This window comes from Microcebus murinus, chromosome 8 (assembly GCF_040939455.1).
Source record: "Microcebus murinus isolate Inina chromosome 8, M.murinus_Inina_mat1.0, whole genome shotgun sequence".
Classification (NCBI taxonomy): domain Eukaryota; kingdom Metazoa; phylum Chordata; class Mammalia; order Primates; family Cheirogaleidae; genus Microcebus; species Microcebus murinus.
In genome coordinates, this window is record NC_134111.1 from 76,441,108 (window position 1) to 76,467,093 (window position 25,986).

The following is a 25,986-nucleotide window of genomic DNA, read 5'->3' on the forward strand; positions in this document are numbered from 1 at the left end:
GAATATTCAATGTAAATCCTATCTAATCCTATTTCTACATTTTGAAGGAGAAAATGGATGCACATAGAGCTTAATAACTTCACTTCTGCTAAACATTTTTTCTATAGCAACAGCCTTTATAGCATCTTCTGAATTAGTGTTCAGTGGGTTTGTGTTTTTATAAGCATCAAGAATGTTGTCATTCCTTTAAAAATGCTAGACAGCATTAGGTTGACTAGAAATACTAAATACTCTAACTTGTGTTCTCTTATATTTATAGTTAAACTTGTATATCATTTCATTACATTTGTGTTTAGGTGTTTGGTTGTCCTTTGAGAAATACACACTGAATTATTTCTAGCTAGGACCCTCTAAAGTACTTTCTTTCTGGCATCCTTAATATATCACTAGAGTGGAGAATATTCACAGTTTAAGAAGGCTATTTAAGTTTTACTAAAGCAGACCAGAAACACAAATTTCCATTAGCTAGGGCAAGTTGCGATATCTAAAGTCCGTGATGTGCTTTCTGTTTCTCATTTATTTATGTGAGGCATAAAGTTGCACGAGAAACTAACAAAGACAGTGTATCTTTTCAGAATAATGGATAGATGGAAATTTTATTGAGTAAAATTCTGAGTGGTATAAAAAAGGTACAGGGGTAGATAAAGAGATTGGAATAAAAGATAACACTTGAAGTGGATTTGAGCAAGTTGCAAGGTATCCCAGTGTAACTTAAGAGTTGAGATAGATGTAATATTTATGAACCAGAGATTATTTGTGATAGTTGTTGAAGGGGCTCTGTTACCAAGTGAGTTAAGCAATAAAAATCACAGGAGACCGTGAGTGTTTTGGTTTTCTTACCACTTTTAGTCTGCTATTGTTATATTAAGTTGATGACATAATGTGGCATATGTTTTGAAAGAATATATATGGTGACTCCTATCATTCATGCATTTAACTTTTGGGAATTCATCCTCCTTTCTGCTCAGTGAGTAGGCATGGGCTCTAGAAAGTGTGAGAAAGGAGACATAAATCTGCCATTCCCTTAGTCTTGTCTTATTTCTTATTTGTCTTTCATAGTGTAACTCACTAGTATAATTCTGTTTAAAGGAAAGCATTTTTTTTAACATAATATGTCTCAACACAAGCCCAAATGAAAAAATAGCCATCTTTCTTGATTCTGAAATTGTGCATCTCTCTTCAATGAGATAGTTTCCCATAGCCTTTTGAATGGTAAATTTGACTAAGTGTGTTTTTTTATCATTTGTACTCAATTTAGAACTTAACCTCCCTAGAAAATAGTATGCCATTGTATAGAACTGGGTATTACTAAGACAAAAATATAAATTTTTGTTGGTGTTTAGAAAGTCACAACGTTTGAGTGCTGCAGAAGTTGGGAAAAGGATGGATGTTCGCTAATTTGGTTCTTTACAGGAATATTCTTTTTCACATCCTATTGTGTTTTTTCCCCTCCTAGTTGTGGCAATTTATGACTATACAAAAGACAAGGAAGATGAGCTGTCCTTTCAGGAAGGAGCCATTATTTATGTCATCAAGAAGAATGACGATGGTTGGTATGAGGGAGTTATGAATGGAGTGACTGGGCTGTTTCCCGGGAATTATGTTGAATCTATCATGCATTATTCTGAGTAGAGCTCAGAAGGGCTGTGCTTCCCTTACAGGAATAGTCAGGTCTTCCCAGGTTATCTGAAGGCCCTGGGGATTCCACTCCAGTGAAATAGAATGAAGGATACAAATGATAAAAATTACTTACTTTTTTGATTTATCCCCCAGTATTAAAACAAAAAAAAGCAAGCTGAGTCTGAACAAATGGATCTTTCTGCCATCATTTGTACTATGCTGAGCTGTCTGGATTGAAATAAAGTGACCATTTCTGAATATGTCAAGGTATAACAACGTAACTATGTAGCTAAAACAAATCTGATTAAGACTGATGCAGAAAAATCTGGGATCTTGCTCAGGAATACTGTACACCGTTGGGATCTCTCCTCCTGCAGAATCTGTGGCATTGGATGTTCTTCATTGCCTGTGCTAAGGGGTTAACCTTATGGCCCAGTGGATACCATAGCCCCTCATTTTCTTCCACTTGTATGAAGAGGAGGGAACCAACATTTAAATACCATTCTTAACCATTTTTACTATTGTTGTAGATGGCTTCTTTCCTCTTTAACACTGTAAATTCTGCATTCTCTCAGCACTTGAGTGCTTCAGATGAGTTAATGCTGAACTCAACTTGCATCCCTTCATGTTTCTGTTTGTAGATTATAAGGATGATGAAATGTGAAAGTCTCCAGCATTCCAAGGGTGGTTAACAATTGCCACAGTTTGATTTTAATGTGCTGCTGCATGGGACTGCGTTGTTGCTAATGACCAGTGTATCCATATGTACAGTGTGGTAGGCTGGTTCATATGCTGAGGTAGGTGTGCAAAGCTAGATGTGAAGGTTCCTAAGGTTCTAAAGAGACTGAATCATAGAAATGTTCTCCTCAACAGGCATCCTGAACCCTTGCCTCAGGTGTTGTTTTGAGGAGTAGGATCTTGGAGGCCAGGCCAACTGTTACTGTCACTTCTTTCATTATTTAGAAAAACACTGTTCTTTTTTGGAAGATAATAGTGGTTATTTTCAAGTCTCTTGACAGTTCCTAGGAATAAAAGGCTTGCTACTGTGCTCTCTGAATGTTATTAATGGCCAGTGTTAGTTGCTGCTGTGTCAATTACTCACTTAACTCTAGAAAAGGTAAATATTCTCCTGATTTTATGATTGGACTCTGAAGTAGCTGCTCTTAGTAAGAATTTGAACCTTATATTTCAGACTAAGAATTTAATAGTGGGATAAGAGTAATAGGCCAAAATACCCAATCACATTGATGAAAATATAATTGAGAGAAATAATAACAAAAAATATTTCTCTCCAATCTGTACAATAACAGCTTCAAATCCAGTGGGTTTTGTAGGGCAGATGGCTTTAATTGTCACTACTGTAATCAGGGTAAGAAATATGGAAAAAATCCAGGAGAGTTTGCTTCTCAGTGAGTGAATATTGTAATGATGGGCCAGCTCATGGTTAGGCCCAAAGTTGCCAGTGTGGGTTCTTCCAAGTCCCAGTGACTTGACCAGAATACAGCTCTGCCAGGTAACTTCCCTGTGCTACATTAAAGGGGAAAGGCAATAGCTGTGTACATTTCAATTGTAGGCCTTGAAGTGGCCTACATGATAGGGTAGGACAGGTAGTAGAGGAACTTGATTGAAAAATGAACAAGTATAGTAGTATATGAGGAAATGCAGATGAGTGTAGGCAGAAGTTAATATTTCACTTGCAGATTTGTTATTTGAGCATAAAACTTCATCACCATTTAACCAAGATCCAGCTATAGTTTCCTTATCAACTTATTTTTGTTTTGAAGTTGCAGTTTTTAAAAAAATACATTGCAAGTTAGATTTGCTATTTTGTGTTTAGGTTTTCCCAACACTTTGGATTTAGCTTTCATTGACTTGTGTCCAGTACACATTGCACGTTGTTCTTTTATTAGGTCACCTCAACATCTCTTATTCCTTATTTTCCTTCAAAGAGCCCTCAATGTCCTCTGAGCCTTTAGTTCCATTATGGACCCAAATTTGACTGCACGTAGATAGGTTAAGCTCTTCATTGTACTGGTGTATAACAAGGAAAACTGATTCGAAAATTAAATATTCCAATTATTTATTTAAATAGCTTCTTTCTGAGACAGCTTAGTGGATTAATAAGGCAGAGGGTGTTTTGAAATTCAACAAATAGTTCCCACAGCTCATCACTAAAGAAGCAGAGAAGACAACTGTGCAGAAAGCAAAGTTTGTGGCAGTGAGCGGGAATGCAGCTTGCCTGTTGGACCCCTGCTGGATTGGGGAGTGCAGAAGACACTAACGTCCATTATACTGAAGACCTGCAGTGGGGGGAATCCATGGGTCAGCTGATTTTTTCCCTGTATTATTTAGTACTAATGTGTGTGTGTGATTTTTGTTTTATAAACAATACCTGTTGGATTTTCTGCATATTTTGAATTTTTGTATAGTTTTGAATTCTGTAGATTGTCTTGGAAGGATACTGTGTAATGATGATGGGCCAGGCCTATAGTAATTGGAGACTTTTAATGTATGTAATATTTCATAGATTGCATGCTATTAATAGTCTGTGAGGGTAGTATTTCCTGTTTTATTGTAAGTTTCCCCATTTATCTTTTTATAAACTAGAAGTTGGTTGGCATTAGGAATTCCAAGTGAATGCAGAAAATCTTACATGCTACATACTGTTAATATTGTAGCAGATAATCCGAGTCTAAAATCTGCTGACCAGTAAGCAACCATTTTATCAGTATAGAGGGAATATAATGGGAAAGGGCATTCTTTCCTTTTGAAGTGTTTCCTTTTGATTGTGTTTCTATTCCCCTTCCTTTTTTTTTTTTTTTTTTTTTAAGAGTGACTGAATAGTTGTCTCTTTTTCTTTTTTGGTATTAATATTTGAAAGTCCATGTGGATATAAATGAAAATACACTTTCTTGTTGTCTTTGACCTTATTATGGCCAAGGCAATGAACCAGAAACAGAAAAATAGTGCCAATATGTCAAAATCTAGACCTGAGAGATTCAGCCTGCTGTGTTTGGAATAAATATGAATCTTTTAAGCTGTCTTGTTTAGTATTTTCCATCTTTTGACTACTTCCTTTCTATGTCCTTCAGAAGCACCTGCTGTTCCCATCTCAGGATTGGCAAGGGCCTGCACATTTTGCTAAATGTTCCTAAAAGTCATTGGGTATGAGACGTTTTCAACCTCTCCTTTCTTTCCTCTTGCTATTCTTTATTATCTAGCTGGAGAGAATGTTTTATGCATCTTTGCAGTATCTGTCCTGTAGCTGTGCTTCTTAGTGCTAGTTTTATTTTTAATTAAGATTTTTCTGTTTGGGAGTCATCAAAATCATGGTAGTTTGCTTTTATCTTTTTGTGTTAATTTTTTAAGTGACCTTTCTACATTAAGAACTGTTCTTTTGTCTTGTATAATCTTTTCTCCTCTGTGGAAAGAGCATGGCATGTCTTGAAGGACATCTTTACCTTTGAAAAGGGTTTGGTGGAGGAATTGGCAGGTGACTGCCAAGTCTTTCAAAAGAATGGGGATCTATTCACTTCTTGGCTAAGAACTCCTGATTGGTGTGTTAAGGTGATAATTTTCCTTAGATGATTTACTTAGAATCACAGAATATTAGAGCTAGATGAGATCTAAAAAATTTTTGTGGTCTCATTTGACTGATGAGGCAAGATGTTTTGTTTTAGATGAACAGCTATTTTACAGTGGTAGAGTTCCTGACTCAATGCCCAGTACTCTTTCCAGTGCACCGCAGCTGTCTTAACTAAATGTGCTGTAGTTTTCTTTAAAAATTAAGAGTTCTACTTGATGTTTTCAGGAATATACTTGAAAAGATATGCCATGGTTTGATAAATGCCCTGAGTTGTTTAAAGGAGTGTACTAAATACAGCCTTAGTGAAAATAATCTTCATTTACCCCTTCTAAAACTATACTCAGCATAAACACTTTTCCATAAGGTGTAGTAAAAATACTGGCAGGAGCATAGCACAGCAATCTGCCTTATTTGAGAGAGCCTTATAAAATAGTTATTAAATGGAGGCATTGAGCTCATTACCTTTAAGTTTCCTTTATGCTGATCTTTGTTCCTGTTTTATTGAGAATATCATAATTCTAAAAAGAATGAAATGACAGGGCCTAGTTGTGTATAAATGATTCTTGATAAATATCTTAAGATTTTTTATAAAAAAAAGACCAAAAAAGCTTATTTTCACATTAAAATGAAACCTCTTTTGCAACTTCAGAATTCTATGGAAAGCAGTTTTTAATCATATTTTGTGTCCATGTACCATTTTTCTTAAAATGGTTTACAAAAAAGAATGTAAACAATTTGTGATTTGGCTAGTTGTACTTTTTAAGCTCCCACAGGGAGAGCTGGTGGTGGTGTGAGTTGAGTAAAACCCATTCAGGAAAACTCGAGGGAGCAGTCTGTTGCCAGTAATGTTCCTTGTATGTGCCATTAAACCACCTCCAGATAAGTGAGGAAACATTCACTTTTTAATTTTTTAATTGTATTTGGAATTGTTGCTGTGTACTAAGAACTTGACCTAAATAAAATCCCACAAAGTATATTTAAGTGTCTTTGTGAAATTATGTAAGTGACCCTTTTCTAAGGTGGTATCAAAGTTTAATTGTTGGAGATAATTCTTGACTTTGTAGCTGTTTTTAATTACCGAAGTAAGTCTTTTTAGACTTTAGATACTTAAAATGTTGAGCCTTAATCAGGTTTGATTTCTGAAGTTCTTCTATTCAAGATAGCTGCTCTAATTATGAAGTGTTTTCTATCCCTATTTTTGCTCACCCAACCTGGGCTTTTATCACTTTCTTCCAAATATATCTAATTCTGTTAATGTAAGATTTTTTTCAAACACTGAGGATGGGTGCTAACTAAAATATATCACAGACTGGTCAGAGGTGTGATTTAAAAGACCCAAAAAACCTCAAACCACAAGCAAGCCTTATGTGTGTGGTTGGTTAAGAACTCAGATTATGAACTGACTAAAAGAATTTTTTAACCACTTTGGTGCGGCACTCACTGGCCGAGAAACCTTGCCCACAGCCGGCACTCATAGCCCGCACTATAGTTTGTGCTGTGCATTGATGACGAATCCGTTTTGCTCTTGTGTGATGAGGAAAGCTTGAAAGCACTGAAAGCTTGTTTTACTTTACAGGCAGCTTTACTTGTAATGTAAATCAGAATAGGTAACATATACATATATGTTTTCATTTCATTATTTTTAAATGTTCACAATGTTATTTTGATAAATGAAAAATTAGAAAAGTCATTTCACGGCTGTTGGCTAAAGTTGCTGTGCGCATTCATCTGTGGCTACTGACTATAGTCCAAGCCACAGGTGTCATCTGGTACTGAAGTGGTTAATGATTATGTTTGAAAGTAACAATGGAGAATAATGCTTCAGTTTTCCCCACCTTCCATCTTATTTCCTCTGTGCCTTTCTCTTTTGGATATCATTAGGTGATGTGGAATAATGTGGAATACCCATTCACATTTTAAAGGCATACTTTTAAGAAAAGGGTTTCTCTTATCAATAGGAATTTTAGGCATGAGAGTAGTCTTGTCTCAAGATGTTTAGTATCCAGCCTTAATTATCCTCTTAAGTAACTGCTTTTGAGTTACTTTGGGATGACACATTTGGTTGAAATTCTTTGTGGATTTGGGAGCAGGGGTAGATGCCATTTATTCTGTTGTCTTGTCTGCCTGTGTTCATTATACAATGTATACTGCTGCTTCCGAAGCCAAAATATAGGTGCAGTTTCCACAACCAGGTATGACTGACACATGGTGAATGAAGGGGGGAGGGCTTCCATATTTTTACCTGAGTTTGGTAAATAATGATGATCTAGAAACAGCACACATTTGTGTACATACCTTCACATGGCATTCAGACACATAACTATTACTCCAAATCTTTGAAACAGCGTCTTTTTTTTGTACCTAGGTCTTCGTTTAAAGAAAAAAATAATTAAAACTATCATTCTTAATTGTATTGCTAAAGTCTGTTGGTATAAACTATTTTTTACTTAAAAGTTAACAAATTGAACACATCAAAATGTAGTTTGTTGAAGGGAGGCAAGATGGTGGATGAGAAACACCTCCAGCCAGAATGTCCCTGCAAGAAGAAACTGTAGATGAAAGAGAAAAAAAAATAGGCAAATATAGATTGGATGAGGGTCGCAAGGATGAGTGCCTGAACATGCAGGAGACTCCATGGGAAGAGGTGGTGGAGCAGAACTGGAAAGAGAAAGGCATCAGCAGGGATTAAGTCCTGAGAGACTTGGAGACAAGTGACAAGGGTAAGTGGAACAGTTAAAATTTCCCTCCCTTACACCTTGGACTGCTGGTGAGCTCCTGAGCTGCTGGAGAGACTTGCCAACACCAGCCCAGAGACTGCTGCTGCCAGTGAACAGCGAGCCTCTTGCAGACAGGGCACCAGACTCCCAGCTCCCTTGGGGCACCTCCTGCCCCACAGACGCAAGCCAATGGGCAGGCACCATATTGCTTCATTCTCCCCTTCTTATACCCGCTGCTGCCTAGAGAGAGAATTTAGCCACCACCCAGAGGCATCCACAGGGAACAGGACCTTTCCTTTTGGGGCCCTGCAGTGGACTAAAGGGTGTTTGATTTGTGAGCTCCATGCCTGCCAGCCATTCCTGGTGCTGCTTGCCCAGTGATTCCAGCAGAGCGGGGCAAACCCTAAGGCAGAGAGACATTCATCTAGCTTGGGTGCCCCATGGGTGACTTGGGACCAGCATTCTTCTCCCTGGCATGGTCAGGGATTGATCTCTGGGGCCCAGGGGACAGGCCTGCAGGCCAGATCCTGTATATCCAGGTCTTGACCACATTGCCTGGGGGCACAGAGGAATATTTGTGAATTAGTCTACTGAGGTGTGTGTTCCTTCAGGGGCAGATCCTACTGAGTCCTAGCTGTAGTGTGCTGGAGGTCACCCCTCCTCCCATGGGAGGGCCATACTCCCAGGTCAGGCTGTGATCCTGGGCAGGGAACCTCCTGGCCCACATCATGGTTAAGGTAGGGAGCTCAGCTGGCGTGAGGTCCTGCCTGCTGGCAGAGGCCCGGGTGGAAAGGAGCAAGGCCAACTCCATACTGCGATTTTCAGACAGCCCCACCCTGGCAGCTTTGCCCAGAGGCAGGGAGCAGACCTTTGACCCCTGCTAAAAGCATCTGTGGAGCTAGAGGGCAGGCTCACCCCCCCACCCACCCCTAGGGGGGTGGAGAATAAGGACACATCTGGAAGTCCCATGGCCCCACCCATCACCTGAGGCACCAAATGCCTCTCCAGAAGAACAGGAGCTGGTTACAGGACCCAGAAACAACACTGCAGCTTGCTTCTCCCAGCAACTGCCACCTAATGACAGGGAGGTCAGTTTGAACGCCCTTTAACTGTATTTACCAACTCATACAGGATGTGGTTGATTCTCACCCACTAGCTCAGAGACTAAACTGTGCCATTATCTAAACAAAAATCCAAAGGTAAGAAGCAACAGCTGCTCCAGATGGAAAGGAATCAGCAAAAGAACTCTCAAAGTATGAAGAATTGAACTTAAAAGATACCTCCAAAAGGGAACACCAGCTCTCTAGCAAGGGGTGAAATCAGGGCACTGAAATGACAGAATTTTAAACATGGATTATAAGAGAATGCAAGAGAAAACGGATACCCAACACAAACCACACAAAAAAATCCAGGAAATGGAAGAAAATTCACTAAAATTGAAATATTAAAATCAAACAGAACTTCTGGAAATGAACTTATTCAAGGAATTATAAGACAGTGAAAAGATTCAAGAATAGGCTAGATCAAGCAGAAGAATCTCAGGGATTGAAGACAACACCTTTCAATTAAGTCAGTCACAGAGCAGAGAAATAAAAGAGCAAAGCCTACAAGAAATGTGGGATTATGTGAAAGAGGTCTAACATAAGAATTATAGGCATCTCTTGAGGGTGAACAAGAAAATACAGTAGGGTTGGATGAACTATTTGAGGATATAATGGAGGAAAACTTCCCTGGCCTTGCTAGAAATCTAGATATCCAGGTATAAGAAGCTCAAAGGACTCCTGGGAGATTCATTGCAAACAGGATGACACCACTACACATAGTCATCAGACTGGCCAAAGTAAACACAAAAGAGGCCCTCCTACGAGCTGTAAGGCAAAATAAGCAGGTAACCTACAAAGGAAAACCCATCAAACTACTCAACTGAGACCTTATAAGACAGAAGACTCTGGGGCCTCATTCTTAGTCTCCTCAAACAGAATAGTGCCCAGCCTAGAATTTTGTATCCTGTAAAACTTAAGTTTCTTATGAGAAATAAAGACCTTCTTAGACAAGCAAAGACTGAGGGAATTTCATCAAGATGAGACTTGCCCTCCAGGAAGTACTCAGGACAGGGTTACATACAGATCAACACAAGAGACACCAGTGTAAAATCATCCAAAGCTAAAGGTCAAAGGCCAGATATCACAATGGCTCAAGATAAAGCAACAAAGTTCAGTTCTACAGGATGAACAGAAATCTGCCTCACTTATCAATTCTTTCAATAAATGTGGATGGCTTGAACTGCCCACTAAAAAAACATAGGCTGGCCAAATGGATAAATATACACAAGCCAACTATGTGCTGTCCTCAGGAAACGCACCTAACCCACAAGGATGCATTTGGGCTCACGGTGAAGGGATGGAAAACAATATTTCATGCAAATGGAAACAAAAAGAAAGCTGGCATAGCAGTTCAGATTTCAAATAATTTAGTCTTCAAGTCAACAAAAGTAATGAAAGACAATTGTCACTATATAATGGTGAAGGATACAATGCAACAAGAAGACATAACAGTTCTAAATATTTATGCACCTCAGGTGCACCCAGATTCATAAAGCAAACCCTATTTGATCTAAACAATGATAAGCAGCAGCACTGTAATAGCCACAGACTTCAACACCCTTCTGACAGAATAGGACAAACTTCCAAACAGAAAATAAACAAAGAAACAATAGACAAACAGAACTCTAGAACAAATCGGCCTAACAGACATTCATAGAACATTCTATCCAAAAACTACTGAACATACATTTTTCTCGCTCATGGGATATTTTCTAAGATTGACCATATCCTAGGCCACAAAACATGTCCCAACAAATTGTACCATGTATCTTCTGAGACCACAGTGGAATAAAATTAGAAAGCAACAGAAACTCTCATCTATACACAAAGTTATGGAAACTAGACAACCTTCTGCTGAACAATTATTGGGTTGAGGAAATTAAGATGGAAATCAAAAGATTCTTTGAACTAAATGATAAAGGAGACACAAATTATCAAAATCTGTGCGACACAGCTAACGCAGTCCTGAGAGGAAAATTTATATCCACGGATGCCTACATCCAAAATACAAAAAGATCATCAACAATCTATGAATCACCTCAAAGAACTGGGAAAGGATGAGAAAACCAATCCCAAACCCAGCAGAAGAAAAGAAATAACAAAGATCAGAGCAGAACTTAATGAAACCAACAACACAAAACTATACTGAAGATTAATAAAAGTTGGTTCTTTGAAAAAAACAAAATTGACATGGCTTTTGATTAACAAGAAGCAGAAAAGGAAGGACTCGAATAAACTCAATCAGGAATGAAAAATTACAACTGATACCATGGAAATAGAAGACATCATGTGTGAATACTATATAAACCTCTATGCATATAAACTTGAAAACGTGGAGGAAATGGACAAATTCTTAGAAACGGACAAATTGTTAGAAACACACAGCCTCCCTAGGCTCAATCAGGAAGAAATAGAATTCCTCAACAGACCAATTTTAAGAACTGAAATTGAAGCAGCAATAAAAAATTTTCCTCAAATGTAAAGTCCCAGACCAGATGGTTTCACACCTGAATTTTACCAGACCTACAAAGAACTGGTGTCTATCCTGCAGAAATTATTCCACAACATCGATAAGGAAAGAATCCTCAACACATTTTATGAAGACATCGTCACTCTGATACCAAAACCAGGAAAGGACTCAACAACAAAAAAACTATAGGCCAATATGCCGTATAACTGTAGATGTAAAAATGCTCAATAAAATCCTAGCAGAACAAATTCAGGTGCTTATCAAAAAAATAATCCATCACGACCAAGTGGACTTTATCCCAGAGATCCAGGGTGGTTCAACATATGCAAATCTTTAATCCACCACATAAACAGAAGCAAAAATAAAGACTATATGATCTTCTCAGATGCAGAAAAAGCATTTCACAAAATTCAGCACCCTTTTGTGATAAGAACGCTTTAACAAAATAGGCATGGATGGGACTTACCTCAAAATGATAAAAGCCATATATGACAAATCCACAGCCAACATACTGAATGGGGAAAAATTGAAAATATTCCTGCTTAGAACTGGAACCAGACAACATTGCCCTCTATCACCACTTGTATTGAAAATAGTGCTGGAAGTCCTAGCCAGAGCAATGACATAAAAGGAGGAAATCAAGAGCTTCCAAATGGGGGCAGAAGAGGTCAAACTCTCACTCTTCACTGACAATATCATCTTATATGTAAACAACCCCAAAGATTCTGCCATGAGAGTATTGGAATTAATAAGTAAAGTCTCAGGTTACAGAATCAATGTACAGAAATCAGTAGCATTCCCATACACCAACAGTCAAACTGATGACCAAATCAAAGACTCAACAGCCTTCACAATAGCAACAAAGAAAATACGTAGGAATATATTTAAGGAGGTAAAAGACTTCTACAGGGAGAACTACAAAACACTGAGAAAGGGAATAGCAGAGAATATGAACAGGTGGGAACCCACACCACGCTCACACGTCAGCTGAATCGACATTGTTTTTGTTTTTATTTTTTTTGAGACAAGAGTCTCACTCTGTTGCCCAGGCTAGAGTGCCGTGGAGTCAGCCTAGCTCACAGCAACCTCAAACTCCTGGGCTCAAGCGATCCTTCTGCCTCAGCCTCCTGAGTAGCTGGGACTAGAGGCATGCACCACCATACTCAGCTAATTTTTTTCTATTTTTGGTAGAGACTGGGTCTCGTTCTTGCTCAGGCTGGTCTCAAACTCCTGAGCTCAAATGATCCACCTGCCTCAGCCTCCCAGAGTGCTAGGATTACAGGTGTGAGCCACCATGTAGGATCGATATTGTTAAAATGTCTCTACTACCCAAAGTGATCTACAGATTCAATGCAATCTCTATTAAAATACCAACATCATTTTTCGCAGATCTAGAAAAAATTCTACACTTCATGTGGAGCCAGAGAACACCCTGTATAGCCAAAGCAATCTTAAGCAAAAAGAACAAATTGGGAGGCATCAATCTATCAGACTGCAAGCTATGCTACAAGGCTATAGTAACTGAAACAGCATGGGACTGGCATAAGAACAGGGACATAGACCAATGGAATATAACTGAGAACCCAGATATAAAGCCATCCTCATATAGCCATCTAATCTCTGACAAGCAGACAAAAACATATGCTTGGGAAGAGAATCCTTATTCAATAAATGGTGCAGGGAAAATTGGATAGCCACATGTAGAAGACTGAAACAGGATCCCCACCTGTCACAAAAATCAACTCACGGTAAAAATAACAGACTTAAACCTAAGGCATGAAACTATAAGAATTCTAGAAGAAAATGTTGGAAAAACTCTTACAGATATCAGCCTAGGCAACAACAAAAATAAATGGGACCTGATCAAATTAAAAAGCTTCTGTACAGCCAAGGAAACTATCATGAGACCAGACAGACAACCTATAGAATGAGGGAAAATATTTACATGCTACACATCTGAGAAAGGGTAGATAACTAGAATATATATAGAATTCAGGAAAGTCACCAAGAAAAAAATCAACCCCATTAAAATGTGGGCAAAGGACTTGAACAGAAACTTTACTAAAGACAGACTATTAGCCAATGAACATATGAAAAAATGCTCAGCATCTCTAATCATCAGGGAAATGCAAATCAAAACCACAATATCACTTAACTCCAGTGAACATGGCTTTTATCAAAAAGTCCCAAAACAGTAAATGATGGCATGGATGTGGAGAGAGAGGTTGTACTAGTTTACAGTCCCACTCATTCACTGACAGTGGAACTGCAAACTAGTACAACCTTTATGTAAAGTAATATGGAGATACCTTAAAGAGCTACAAGTAGGACTACCATTTGATCCAGCAATCCCATTACTGGGCATCTACGAAAAGGAAAAAATGACATTCTATAAAAAAGACATCTGCACTAGAAGGTTTATAGCAGCACAATTAACAATTGCAAAGCTGTGGAAACAACCCAAGTGCCCACCAATACATGAACGGATTAATAAAATGTGGTATACATAATACCATGGGATACTACTCAGCACATAAAACACTGGTGGTCTAGCACCTCTTGTATTATCCTGGATAGAGCTGGAGCTTATTCTACAAAGTATCACAAGCATGGAAAAACAAGCATAGCATGTACTCACCATCAAACTGGTATTCACCTGATCAGCAGTTATGTGCACGTAATAGTAACACTCATAGGCTGTCGGGCAGGGGGGAGGAAGAGATGGGTGTGTTCACGCCTAATGGGTGGGGTGTGCACTGTCTGGGGGATGGACAGGCTTGAAGATCTGACTCGGGCAGGGCAAAGGCAATATATGTAACCTAAACATTTGTATCCCCCATAATATGATGAAATAAAGAAAATGTTTATTCACCATCATACTTAATTTGTTCTTATTCTGTATGGCCTATTTTGAGGTACCCCAACATAAAAAGCAAAAGCAGGCTCTTAATAGTACCGATCCACAAACACTCAAGTCACCATGTTTAAATGAAATCTATTTTTTTCTTTTTATTAAGGATTGGGTAAACTGACATAATGAAAACATGTAACTGAAAAACAAATTTACACTGACTGTATGACTACTGTCCTAAGCCATTACAATAGTTTACTGACAGTAAATGGCAAGAGCAACTTAGAAAATAACTTAATCCAGCAGAACAAAAACATCGTCAGTAGTACTGAATATATCTCTTTCATATATATCTCTCTATATAGTTTTACACAATCAGGGAGCAAGGCACATAATGAAATGAGAGCATACATTTATGCAGAAGAAAATAACAAAGCTGAAAGAAAAATTGTAACTTCATCTTTACTGAGCTGTACATAATCCTTTGAATGATGTCCTCTATCTGATACTTTATAATGCTGTTCCTTGTGTCTTTTTCATGCTTTAAAAAAGTATATTTCTACTTTGTTTCTATATATTTATGGCAAAGCTCCCACAGCCTAGAAGTCTGTGTGTGAGCATTGACTCTTTTTTTTTTAAAGAAATGGGGAAGGAAGGGAGGGAGCAATCCCAGTTAAATATAATGTGCAATTTTCCTTTAAAATAGTAAACAATGTTTTTACAACACTTAGCACAAGCTAATGATGTTTAATCTTAAATGTACATTCTGTAAGAAGAGTTCATGAGTGGCTGATAATTAAGCAAAATCATTTGAAACATTCCAGTTTATATTTTTCTAGGAGGGATTATTTACAAGTAGAGAAAAAAATTTAAGAGGTGGGGAATCATGAAAAATGGCAGTTTTTGGTATTACGTCACAATAAATTTAAGGAACAAATGAAGTTTCCAAAATGTAAGGTTTTCCCCCTCCCCGGTAAGTGCTGTAGGCATGTTTTACTGCCTAAGAAGAAGAGGTTGAGGCTTCCACAATCATGAGCTTGGTATTAATAGCCATCCATGATCAACATACCCACTTCCCAGTGTAGCCATCTTTAAAATATGACTCAATTCGCTTTTCTAAATGTCTTTGGTAAAAAGCAGCCAGACCCCGTTTTAGGTAGAAGCCATCTCTTTTGAGACAATCACTTTTTTCCATTTCTGCCAAAACTTGAAATACCTTCCTTTGCTTTCATTAGCACCTCAAAGTTTGCTTCGATTTTTTAAAAAAATGCTATTCTGCCAAAGGAATTCAAGGCACTGGGGATTACAGCAAATATTGTTTTCTCTTCTAAATGTTTTATTACTTCAAGCAAAGAGCAAACCAGTTGGGGAGTTTTTCCCTTCAAGTGTCTATCAAGTATGTTGTTTTGCTTATATCCAGCAACTTCATTCTACAGCTAAATTTCAGATTTGTTTTACATGGAGACTGTACAAGGGCACAGTAAGAATTGAAAACTTATTTTCTTTGAGAGATAGAATGGTAAAGGTATAGAAATGTTCTCAAAAAGACAGTAGGTATTTAATTCTGTTCTACTTGCATTTCTCTTTGGATCAACTCTCAACTTTGTAAGAGGTCATATTCCTACAGGGTTAGGGGTACCCTGCTTTATACAGATGATGTCAAGTATGTGTGTGTATAAAATCAAAGTGCCAAAAGGTACTTTCAATCTAAAGGTGTTTTTTTTTTAATAGTTATCCTTGCAAGTGTATAAGCCCAAATTTTTATATCTAATTTATTGAAAGTCATTATACCTACAGTCACATAGGATTATATAGGTTTAATTTAAACTTGAATAAAATCTGTGGGATTACATCAGTTAAAATATTCTTTAGGCTAATTTATAATCTTGCATCCTTGAAACAAGCTGCTTATTCTCCCAGAATAACAGCTTCTGAGACTTGAATTTGATATGCAGCTCCTATTAACTTTGATCTCAGGAGTTGTCACTTTACTAAATTACTATGATTCCCCAATTTTTTCTTTCTTGGTAAACTCAACATTGTTTCCAGTGACAAAACAGATGTAGAGAGGGGGAACCTAAGATAGTTCACAGTCCCCGTATTTTTTTACAGGGTATGCTGTCAGTGGGCAGGAGCACCTTTTTTTTTTTTTAGAGGACTGTAAAACACCCATCTTTATGTTACTTCATTTGAAATTTTCTGATGGAAACAGTTTTCTATAACTTAAAACTCTGCAATCTTTCTCATTTTAAAAAGTCCCAGAAATTTAAAAAATCCAATTTATAGTTAAGTGGGTATCTGTAAAAACCTCAATAGTTACTGCTCCCAATGAGAATTATAGCAGCTAAGGGAAAAATAAATTTTTAAGTTTGAGTAGTAAAAGCCAAGCTGGTAAAACTCAACACAGAGTAGTCTAAAATATAATAATTATATTACCTATGAACCTGAATTAGTTTTACTGAGAATAGGTTCTTTTGTCCTTCAGAGTTTGTGCCCAAACTTAAAAAGCATAGAGTGATGCAATTTTGAAATTATTTACAGTAGAAATTAAGAGTGTCACTAATAAAGCAAGTCACTATATCTGATAGGCACCTGTTTACACTGCTCTCCATAGCAGGATGAGATCATCCATGCTGCTGACTTCAGTATGGTTAAGTCAACTGTCCAGATTCCTTCTTTGACCTGAAGCAGCCAAGCTGGGCTAGAGCTGCCGAGCAGAAGGCAGTGAAAGAAGGCACAGTACTAATGACATCTGGCAGTAGATGCTTTCCAGGATTACACCAGAAAAGAAGAGGAACTACAAGATATACAGGAGTCTCAAGAAAAAAACCCTACATCCCAACAAAAATTCAAATGTAAGAAAAACTCACTAGGGAGTAAAACACTAGAAGTATAACCTAAAGTTCCATTTTAGATTTTTTAAAATTCAGTTGTTTCATACATATGGTATAATTTAGTTTTGCTTTTTTTTTTTTTTTTTTAAATTAATAGCCATTTCCATCCTCAGAGAATATAAGGGAAACAGCTGGTCAGACAAGCCACTGGACTAGGGGTAAAAATGACTTAGTCTCCTTCCTCTGGCCCTGCTCTCTTCCTGGTATCACTAGTGTTCAAAAGGATGTGTGCTTTTTCAGGAAAATATACCAGAAGTATCTGTTCAGGATGGCTATCATCAGGATTGACACAAGCAAGAAATCCAGGAAATCCTGCATTGAAAAATAAAGGCTGTTGTTTTAGAGATCTAATCATGGGTGAAAGAAGATTGGGGTACATTATTTTCCCCCCAAGGAAAGCTGAAATTGTCCACCTTCATATTAAAAAAAAAAACCCCACCATAATAAAACAACCCAAAGCAAAACCCTAGGGATAAATACTTAGGAAATAGGATTCATATTCTTAATAACTATTTAACCCACAAATATGGTTAATCCTTAGAATATAAAACTGCACGCAGAAGACTGGGAAATTACTTCACTCATGAGTCACGCTGGAGCTTGGCAATCTACTCAAATGATACCCAAATTGCTGTACATGCTTAAATTAATAATGCAAATGTGCTAAAATGTCACCTCAAAAGCCTATCAAGCACACAAAACTTTGTGAACAATTGGAAAGATCCAAAAAGTATCTTTTCAAGCAGCAGAGCTTTATAAAACTACACCATGGTATATATTCTTACTGCTCCATAACCACATGAATGTACTGAACAATATCCTCGAGATGCTGGAGACACAGCAATGGAGTGGTGCCACTTACTCTCCGTGATGCAGTTTTCCTGGAGAGTGGATTACAGTAAGACCTTGTGGACACAGTACAAGTTTTGCTTGTTCTCTAATTATTTACCATTGCTGCTCCACTTTATTGGCATCAATTTTTCCTTGTGGGACAGTGTCACAAGATTTCTGCAGTTTGCATTAGTAATCAATCCTTATACATAAAAGGCATAGACTTTCTACAAGATGTGCTCACAAGTGCTTGGATGGCCAGTTTTTATTCTCTTGTTTCAGAGCAGCTCTAAGATTGCATTTTATTCCTAACAGTCATTTATCATAATAAACTGATGAGACAGTAGACATCTCTTCATGTACCAAGGAAAATTCACAGGAAAAAAAAGCATAGAGAAGTATGGTGTGTCCTTAGACCAATGATTCCATGTTATACCAAATTGCACATGCATAATATGTAATGCTACTTACTGTACTTGGACTACACTACTTTATCAGAACACCTGGACAAACTTCCACAACTGGGCAGCAACCAGCAAGGGTCCTAGTAGCTCTAGTAGCTATGGATGAAATTGTCAAAACCTCATTTATTTTCTTTTCCTCCATGATAGTGGTATACTTAATGAATTATTTGTATTAGGTGTTATAGCCCATATACAACCTGATTAATGACATTTGCACAGGGGCCAGTTTTGTTCTTTCTCATCATCCCTCCTATAGAGCAACACACAAAATAGGCATTTCAGAAAGTGTGTTTTTTGTAATGATGTCCCATATTGGGCACAAGATGTGTATATTTCATACACCAATAGTCTATAGATATCTAATATCAACATCTATCTAAAGCACACACTATAAAAACGTTAACTGGTGACCCAAAGATATATTGGGACAGAACATAGGGATATTGTGTTGGACACTCTTACAACAAATCAAAGCAAGGACCATGAGGCCAAACTGATGAAGATTCGTAAAACAGTACTGAAAAGGAACTATCCAGGATTATAGCACTAAATTATTTGTGTATTATAGGCAAAGAACTTACCTGTGAGAGAATACATCCTAGATGTAGGTAGGATCATTGCAGCAGTACTGCAACTAGAATGGTCTAGTTACACCATGTATTTACTTTCTAGGCACAACCATATACAGATGACGTTTGTGAACATTTCCCCATCCTGCACTATTTACCCGTTCTGTGAAGCCGAGAGATTTTCCTGATTTAAAGTGCCCCTTTACATATAATAATGAAGTGTCAGTCAAGCAGTTCTAACTTCAGCCAACTGGGGGAAAAACAAACACAAAAGCCCGATAGATACACCAAACATTCCGGTTGTTTTCTCAAACTGAGAAATAGCACATTATACATCTATTCCTTAATTATGTAATACACAACATGCACAAATAGGCTACACATGGACAGACACTTATACCTTCTAAATAAGTAATTAGAAGTTTTTGGTCCAATCCACATGATAGGTTAAATGAAATCATAAAAGACAGTACACACATCCCCTTCCAGCCCTCTTCCACGCAAAACAAACAAAACCCACTTTTAGATTAGGAGAGAAAATAAACAGAATCACTCTCAGCTCATTCACTCTACACACATACACATACATATATGTATACATATATATGCACACATGCACATGTACACACACACATACAGCTGGACACTACCTGAATAACACCACCACCATACCAGGAGGCTCTGAACACCTGAATTCACAGATGATCAGGTGAGCTGATTGTAGAACAGATTACAGATATCATGAAAATAAAGTCCTATGGTAGCTACCAGTCTCTCGAGAGCTTGGTGTTCTGGTCTCTTTTGGGGGGAGCTGGAGGGGGTCCTCTCCGCAGTGTTGCATAGCCTGATATATGACTGCCTCCATAACCAGCCTTCTGCTGCTCAGACAGCAGTTCAGGGGGTGGCGGGGGCAACGCCATATCATCCATGGTGGCTGTGGGTTCTGCTCGGGACATGCGGGAGGAAGAGAGCGAGCCATGCCGAGTGATGGACTTCCGTTGCAGTGTCCTGTTGAGGTCAGCCAGGAATCCAGGCTGGACACTAAGGCTGGATTTGGGAGAGGTGGGCACTTGTGGCACAACTGTGGCCATTGCTGGCTGCTCCGAGATCTCCGCTTGAGTGAGGCGGGTGCTGTCATTCCGTTTGGGTCGTGTGGGTGGAGGGGCTTTCTTCACTGATGTTTTAGACCACGGCTGTGGTTGAGGATTAACAACTGCCACTTTTGGAGAGGTGTTGCCCGAGAATACTGCTGGAATCTCTACGGGGGGCAGAGGAAGCTCTATTTCAGGTGGAGGGGGTGGAAAGTCAGAATCAGATGGGGGAGAAGGAAATTCCACCACAGAGTCCTTTCCATGCCCACTCAGAACAGAGGCTTTTGCTGACACACACCCCTGTTGGAGAACTCCAGGAAGGTTAACTCCAGAAAGATTTAGTTTCCCAGGTTTGGGCGGTGCTGCAGGAGGTGGTGGGGTCTCCTTGCTGGGAGACCCTGATTCTGCCGGTGGTGCAAACTTGCTCACTAGACTGTCAACCGAGGGTCTCTTAGGCTCAGGGTGCTCTGCACAACCACTGGATTTAATGCTGGAGTTGCGCTGTGGGGTTGGGGGTGGTTTCTTTCCCCCAGGGCTGGATGTCTTACTGGTCTTTTTGCCTGGAGATCCACTTTTGTCAGGGGCAGGAGAAGCTGTGGGTGGCGGTGGTGGGGGGGCTGGGGCTGGTGGTGGCAGTGGAGGAGGAAACACCAGGCTGCTCTCAGGAGGGGGAGGAGGGAAGTCAGGAGAGGGGACAGGGATGGAGCTGGGCTGCCACTTGGGTTTTGCTTTCACAGCAGGAGGGGATTGTGGAGCTACATTTGCTGGGATGGGCTTTAGGGGCTGAGATTCTGCAGGAGGAGGGGTTGGAGGTGGGGGGAACTGGCTGGCAATCTGCTTCACCACTGAGGGCACTGAGGGCACGGGGGACAGTGGAGAGGGAGGGGGTTTCACACAGAGGCTCTGTTGCTTGGGTAATGTAGGTGGGGGCACTGGACCAGGAGGGGCAGGCGGAGAGGGTGGAACATGAGAAACAGGGAAAGCCAGCTGCTTTTTTGCTGGGGGCACTGGAGGAGTTGGTGTGGGTGGCGCAGTTTGTGTCACAACAGGCAGCACAGTCTTGGTGCTGGTTGGTGGAGGGATGGTCACGAGAGGTTTCGGGGGCGCTTGGGGAGGGAGGGGTGCAGGGACTGGAGGAGCTGGGGGGGGTGTTGGAGGAGCAGCCTGAGTAATATGCTGAACTTGATGAATCTTCAGCGGAGGAGGTGGGGGGCTGAACTGTGGGATGGACGGGCCACATGGTGCTGGCTTCAGCTGGGCCATAGCAGAGCCAGGGGTTGGGGGCGGGGGCGGGGGAGGGGGAGGTGGAACAACTCCATTGGGGGGCACCAGGATCTGAGGCTTTACTGACTGCGATTGCATCACTGGGGGTGTTAGAGGCTTAAATAGGGGCCCTGACTGCTGAGCTGCATTCTGCAGCCTTGTTATCGTGCTGTACTTGACAAACGTGGGCGCTGCTGAGCCCGCAGAAGGTGCGGATTGGCTGGGGAGAGGGGGAGGGGGTGGGGGTGGAGGTGGGGGAGGGGGTGGGGGAGGGGGTGGGGGTGGCGGGAGGGGTGGGGAAGGCTGTGAAGCAGTGTAAGGGGTGACTATCTTAGGTTGTGGGGATAAAGGGGGCACAAGTGAAGTGTAGGGCCGATTCATAGACTCCATTCTGGCCTAAAAAAAGTATAAAGGGGGGTGGGAGAGAGAAAAAAACAACAAACAAAACAGTTACAGAGGTAAGCTTTGATTGTGTAGAAGTAAAAAGCAAGGAGTCTGGGACATGCATGAAAAGGAAGCAGCAGCTGGCGGTGACCATAAAGATGGACAGCGTCAGGAAGGTTAAAATCTGATTTGGGCAACAAGGACACAGAAAATTTATTTTTACCAAACAGTATTCTCAAATAGCCAGACTGCCTAATCACCTAGGAAAAACTTCCCAATGCAAAAGCTGTCTAACTGGTGATAGGATGTATGATTTCTGACCTTGGCTGTATAACTTTCTCACACCCTGCCCTGAAAGGGAAGCCTCTGTGGAAGGCCCTGAGCGCTGCACGTGGGCAAGGGGAGATGTGACGGCTCAAGTTCACCTTCTATCCTCGACTGGACTGCACCCACATCAAGCAGATGCCGTACTGGGTTGAGAGTGCTGGTGGAGGGCGTCCTGAGGAGTGAGCACAGCTTTTTGACGCTAGTAAGCTGACACATGAGAGCATGAGAACGTTCAGCAGGCGTGCACAGTCACACAGCAATGAATGAGCTTGACACACACACTTGAGTTCAGGTGAGACACTTGCATCCAACATGCACAGTCCAGCAATGCAGGTAAAGGGGGAGCATTCTTTACATTTGTTTTACTGGAAAATACATAAAGAAATGCTTTGTAAACATTATGGCAAAAGATCACAAAAGTATCATAAAGAAACAGAAGAAAATAAGAAGAAACTTTGGAAGGCTGGAGTAAAGGAAATGTATCAGGAAATGGGAGCTAGGGTTTGCCAACGATCTGCTGGCGAAGCCATCTTGGGTACCTCATCATTGCTGAAATGACCACATCTGGCTGTTTACTTTATGGAGTTAATCATGCAAGATGGTGATTTAAGTACTTTTTTGAAAAAAGAAAATAAAGGACCCTTGGTTTAGTAAAATTGGGTGCATCTTTTAGGCTCTTTGAACAAACTCTGAGGATCCAAGATAAACCATTTGTTTTCAATTACATTTGACATCTAATTAGAATCGAGGATGTTTGTTAGTGGACTAGAAGCCTCAATACAGGGCACAATTCTAATGCCCATCAGGACACTCACATGTCTCCTTAAAAATTACACATCAAGGTAAAAGCATTAGTCTGTAAGATTTGGTTATAGGAGTCACTCGGGTTAATGTGTTTCCAGAGAACAGCCCCTGACCTTAACTTGACCCTGTCTTGGCTGCTTCAGGGGCGCAGGCCTTAGCTGTGCTGGCCTTCTCATGTGGCACCTGAGACTGAGGTAACAGGAGAAGAAATACACAATGTGATCAAGACTTGCCGCACAGTAGGATTTATATTCTTTCTGAAACACTTTGTGCAATGATGGACTTGGCTTCTTAATCACAGAATGTTTGGGTCTTTGTTTTCCTTGGCCTTACATATAACAACTAAGTAGTTTTATAACTTAAAATTGCACGTGGATCTCACCATTCATAACTTGGTGAGGCAAAGGGTTTTTCTGTAGACATCCGAGTTATGTAAAGCAGCTTCTCTAAATACATTTTTAGAGTACTAGCTACATCCAAATTGATTAAACGGGGGAAAGGAGACAGAATTACTCTTAAAGTTTGACTCACTGATACGGAATTAAACTATCAGTGTTTTGAGACTTTGTATCATTAGAACTAATTCTCAAACACTCACTTCTGAAACAAAGTGCCTCATCCCACACTGTGCTACTAATGGCTCCTCCATCCTCCCAAAGACTGGTTAATCAACCACATACACAGTTAGGAATAAACTGAGGGAAAATGTCCATTTAATTCTCATTTGTGAATGTACCTGTGTAAGTGATTCAGACCATAAGAACAACAATGATAACAAAAATCAAAATTATTGGGTAAAAACAAAATAGGCCAGATGTTACTCTTCCTCAATGATGGAGTAAGTTCTTGCACACTGCAATGACAACAGCCAGGACACAGCCTTGCCTGAACAACTGCAGAGCTGTTTGATAGAGGACTACAGTGTCTTAACTCAGGTAAAGAACCACTCTACTTTTCTAATTATGGTCTTGCAATAATTATAGTCATCTTCAATGTCACTGAACAATTACTATGCAAGGTTCATAAATCCAAACTTTTATGGGGACTGATTTGACTTTAGTCTTCCACATAAAGGATAATTTGAGAAAATTCATCAATGCCAGAGAAATGCAAAAAAGCACAAAAGAAAGAAGATAAGGAATGAGTCTGAATGAATTAAATTACTAATAGATAAAGAAATAATTGTAAGGAGCTTCCCTGGAACATATTTAGGGCATTGGCACTAGTTGGTGCTGTACCATCAAATTAAGAGTGCAAAGGAGGAAACTGTTATTTCTAAAAAGTTTGAGCCACTGATGAAAGAGTTAAATTGCTGGGTTTTCTTCGTTTTTGAGATCTTAAGTCATTAGAGCCAATTTGCAAATATTTCCAAGGGGAAGTCAAATCAACAGGTCTGAAACAGCTTTACTCCTTACAAAAGGAAGGGTGAAGATATGAGAAAGAAGTCCGAAATAGGGCCAAATAAAGATTCTTTCTTTTTTTTTTTGAGACAAGTCTCACTCTGTTGCCTGGGCTAGTGTGCCGTGGTGTCAGCCTAGCTCACGGCAACCTCAAACTCCTGGGCTCAAGCAATTCTCCTGCCTCAGCCTCCCGAGTAGCTGGGTCTACAGGGATGTGCCACCAAGCCCGGCTAATTTTTTATATATATATACCTTTAGTTGTCCAGCTAATTTCTTTCTTTTTTTTTTTTTTTAGCAGAGACGGGGTTTCGCTCTTGCTCAGGCTGGTCTCAAACTCCTGAGCTCAAACGATCTGCCTGCCTCAGCCTCCCAGACTGCTAGGATTATAGGCTTGAGTCTGGCAGGATTCTTAATAAAGGAATAAAAGAGTGACAAGTTAAACCCATAGAATACCACAGATTATTCTATGTAAATTAAAACGAGTGTGTTACCTTGTTGGACTCTTCCAACTGAGTGCCTCGCTTCCAGGCTTCTGAGAAGATGGAGCTCACGATGCTCTGGGAACGAATGTGGCCTGCTGGCTGAGTGTCGGAAACTCCACTGTCAGACTGATTCGAGTGATTTGACTGAGACTCTGTTTAAAATAGTTTTTACAAAACTGGATTAAATGAGTCACTATTCTGACAGTAGGAATATATATGAACATTTAGATAGTCTTTTATTTTTTTTTTTTGGACGAGGTTCTGGGGCCCCAAGAGGGGGGTCCCCAGAAGTCGCCCTAGATAGAGCTTTTTACACAGGTCAAATGCTATGTAGCAGTCATCTCCAGCACTGGTTTTTTTTTACACCAGCTACTGGCTTCATGGAAGACAGTTTTTCCACAGACTGGGTTGGGGGTGGGGAATGGTTTTGGGATGATTCAAGCACATTACATTTATTGTACAGTTAAACCTCTCTGCTAATGAGATAATCTGTATTTGTGGCTGCTCCCCAGCACTAGCATCACCGCCTCAGCTCCACCTCAGACCATCAGGCATCAGATTCTCATAAGGAACACGCAACCAATACCTTGGATGCGCAGTTTATAGGAGGGTTTGTGCTCACAAACACAGAATCTAATGCCGCTGCTGATCTGACAGGAAGCAGAACTAATGCACTGATGCAAGCGATGGGGAACAGCTGTAAATACAGATGAAGCTGTGCTCACGCATCTCCTGCTGTGCAGCCCAGCTCCTAACAGGCCACTGACAATACCGGTCAGAGGCCCAGGGTTTGGGGACTGCAACTATGTCGGACAGCAACAAGCTACTTTTACTCAACTCATTTCATTATAAGCATTGCCTGTATTTTCCACTAGAAAACCTTCCTTGACTTGGGGTTACTAGGAATTCTTGGATTCTTTTTAAAGAGTTCACCATGAAGAGACTGATAATTACAATAAAGGACTCCTATAACATTAGTCGTATCTTGACAACTTGATTTCATGATTGTATGAAATCTACTCCCAACAAGTAAAAGAATTAATGAACCATCAGTGGAGGTCTGAGTTTTTTTCAATCATGTCTCCATTACTTTGAGAATTAGCCTTTAAATAATATCTGCTCCAGGCTGT

The 25,986-nt window shown here is 39.9% G+C and overlaps 2 protein-coding genes across 33 annotated transcripts in view; one reads left to right on the top strand and one right to left on the bottom strand.

Annotated features, from left to right (window-relative positions):
* The window catches only part of ABI2 (abl interactor 2), a 106,129-nt gene extending 86,313 nt beyond the window's left edge, over positions 1-19,816 (top strand). For 27 of the 29 annotated variants that reach the window (XM_020288263.2, XM_012738922.3, XM_012738918.3 and 24 more), the window contains one exon: positions 1,457-14,981. In XM_020288263.2, the coding sequence (XP_020143852.1) occupies positions 1,457-1,632 (176 nt within the window). In that variant the 3' untranslated portion in view covers positions 1,633-14,981. Of the gene's footprint in view, positions 1-1,456; positions 14,982-19,208 lie in introns of those variants that run through there. The other 2 variants (XM_076005839.1, XM_012738920.3) reach the window with 2 other exon arrangements.
* The window catches only part of RAPH1 (Ras association (RalGDS/AF-6) and pleckstrin homology domains 1), a 94,427-nt gene continuing 85,774 nt past the window's right edge, over positions 17,334-25,986 (bottom strand). For 3 of the 4 annotated variants that reach the window (XM_012738914.3, XM_076005836.1, XM_076005835.1), the window contains 2 exons: positions 24,866-25,008; positions 17,334-21,855 (listed from right to left, as the gene is read on the bottom strand). In XM_012738914.3, coding sequence (XP_012594368.2) covers positions 19,870-21,855; positions 24,866-25,008 — 2,129 coding nt within the window. In that variant the 3' untranslated portion in view covers positions 17,334-19,869. The remainder of the gene's footprint in view (positions 21,856-24,865; positions 25,009-25,986) is intronic. The other variant, XM_076005837.1, reaches the window with a different exon arrangement.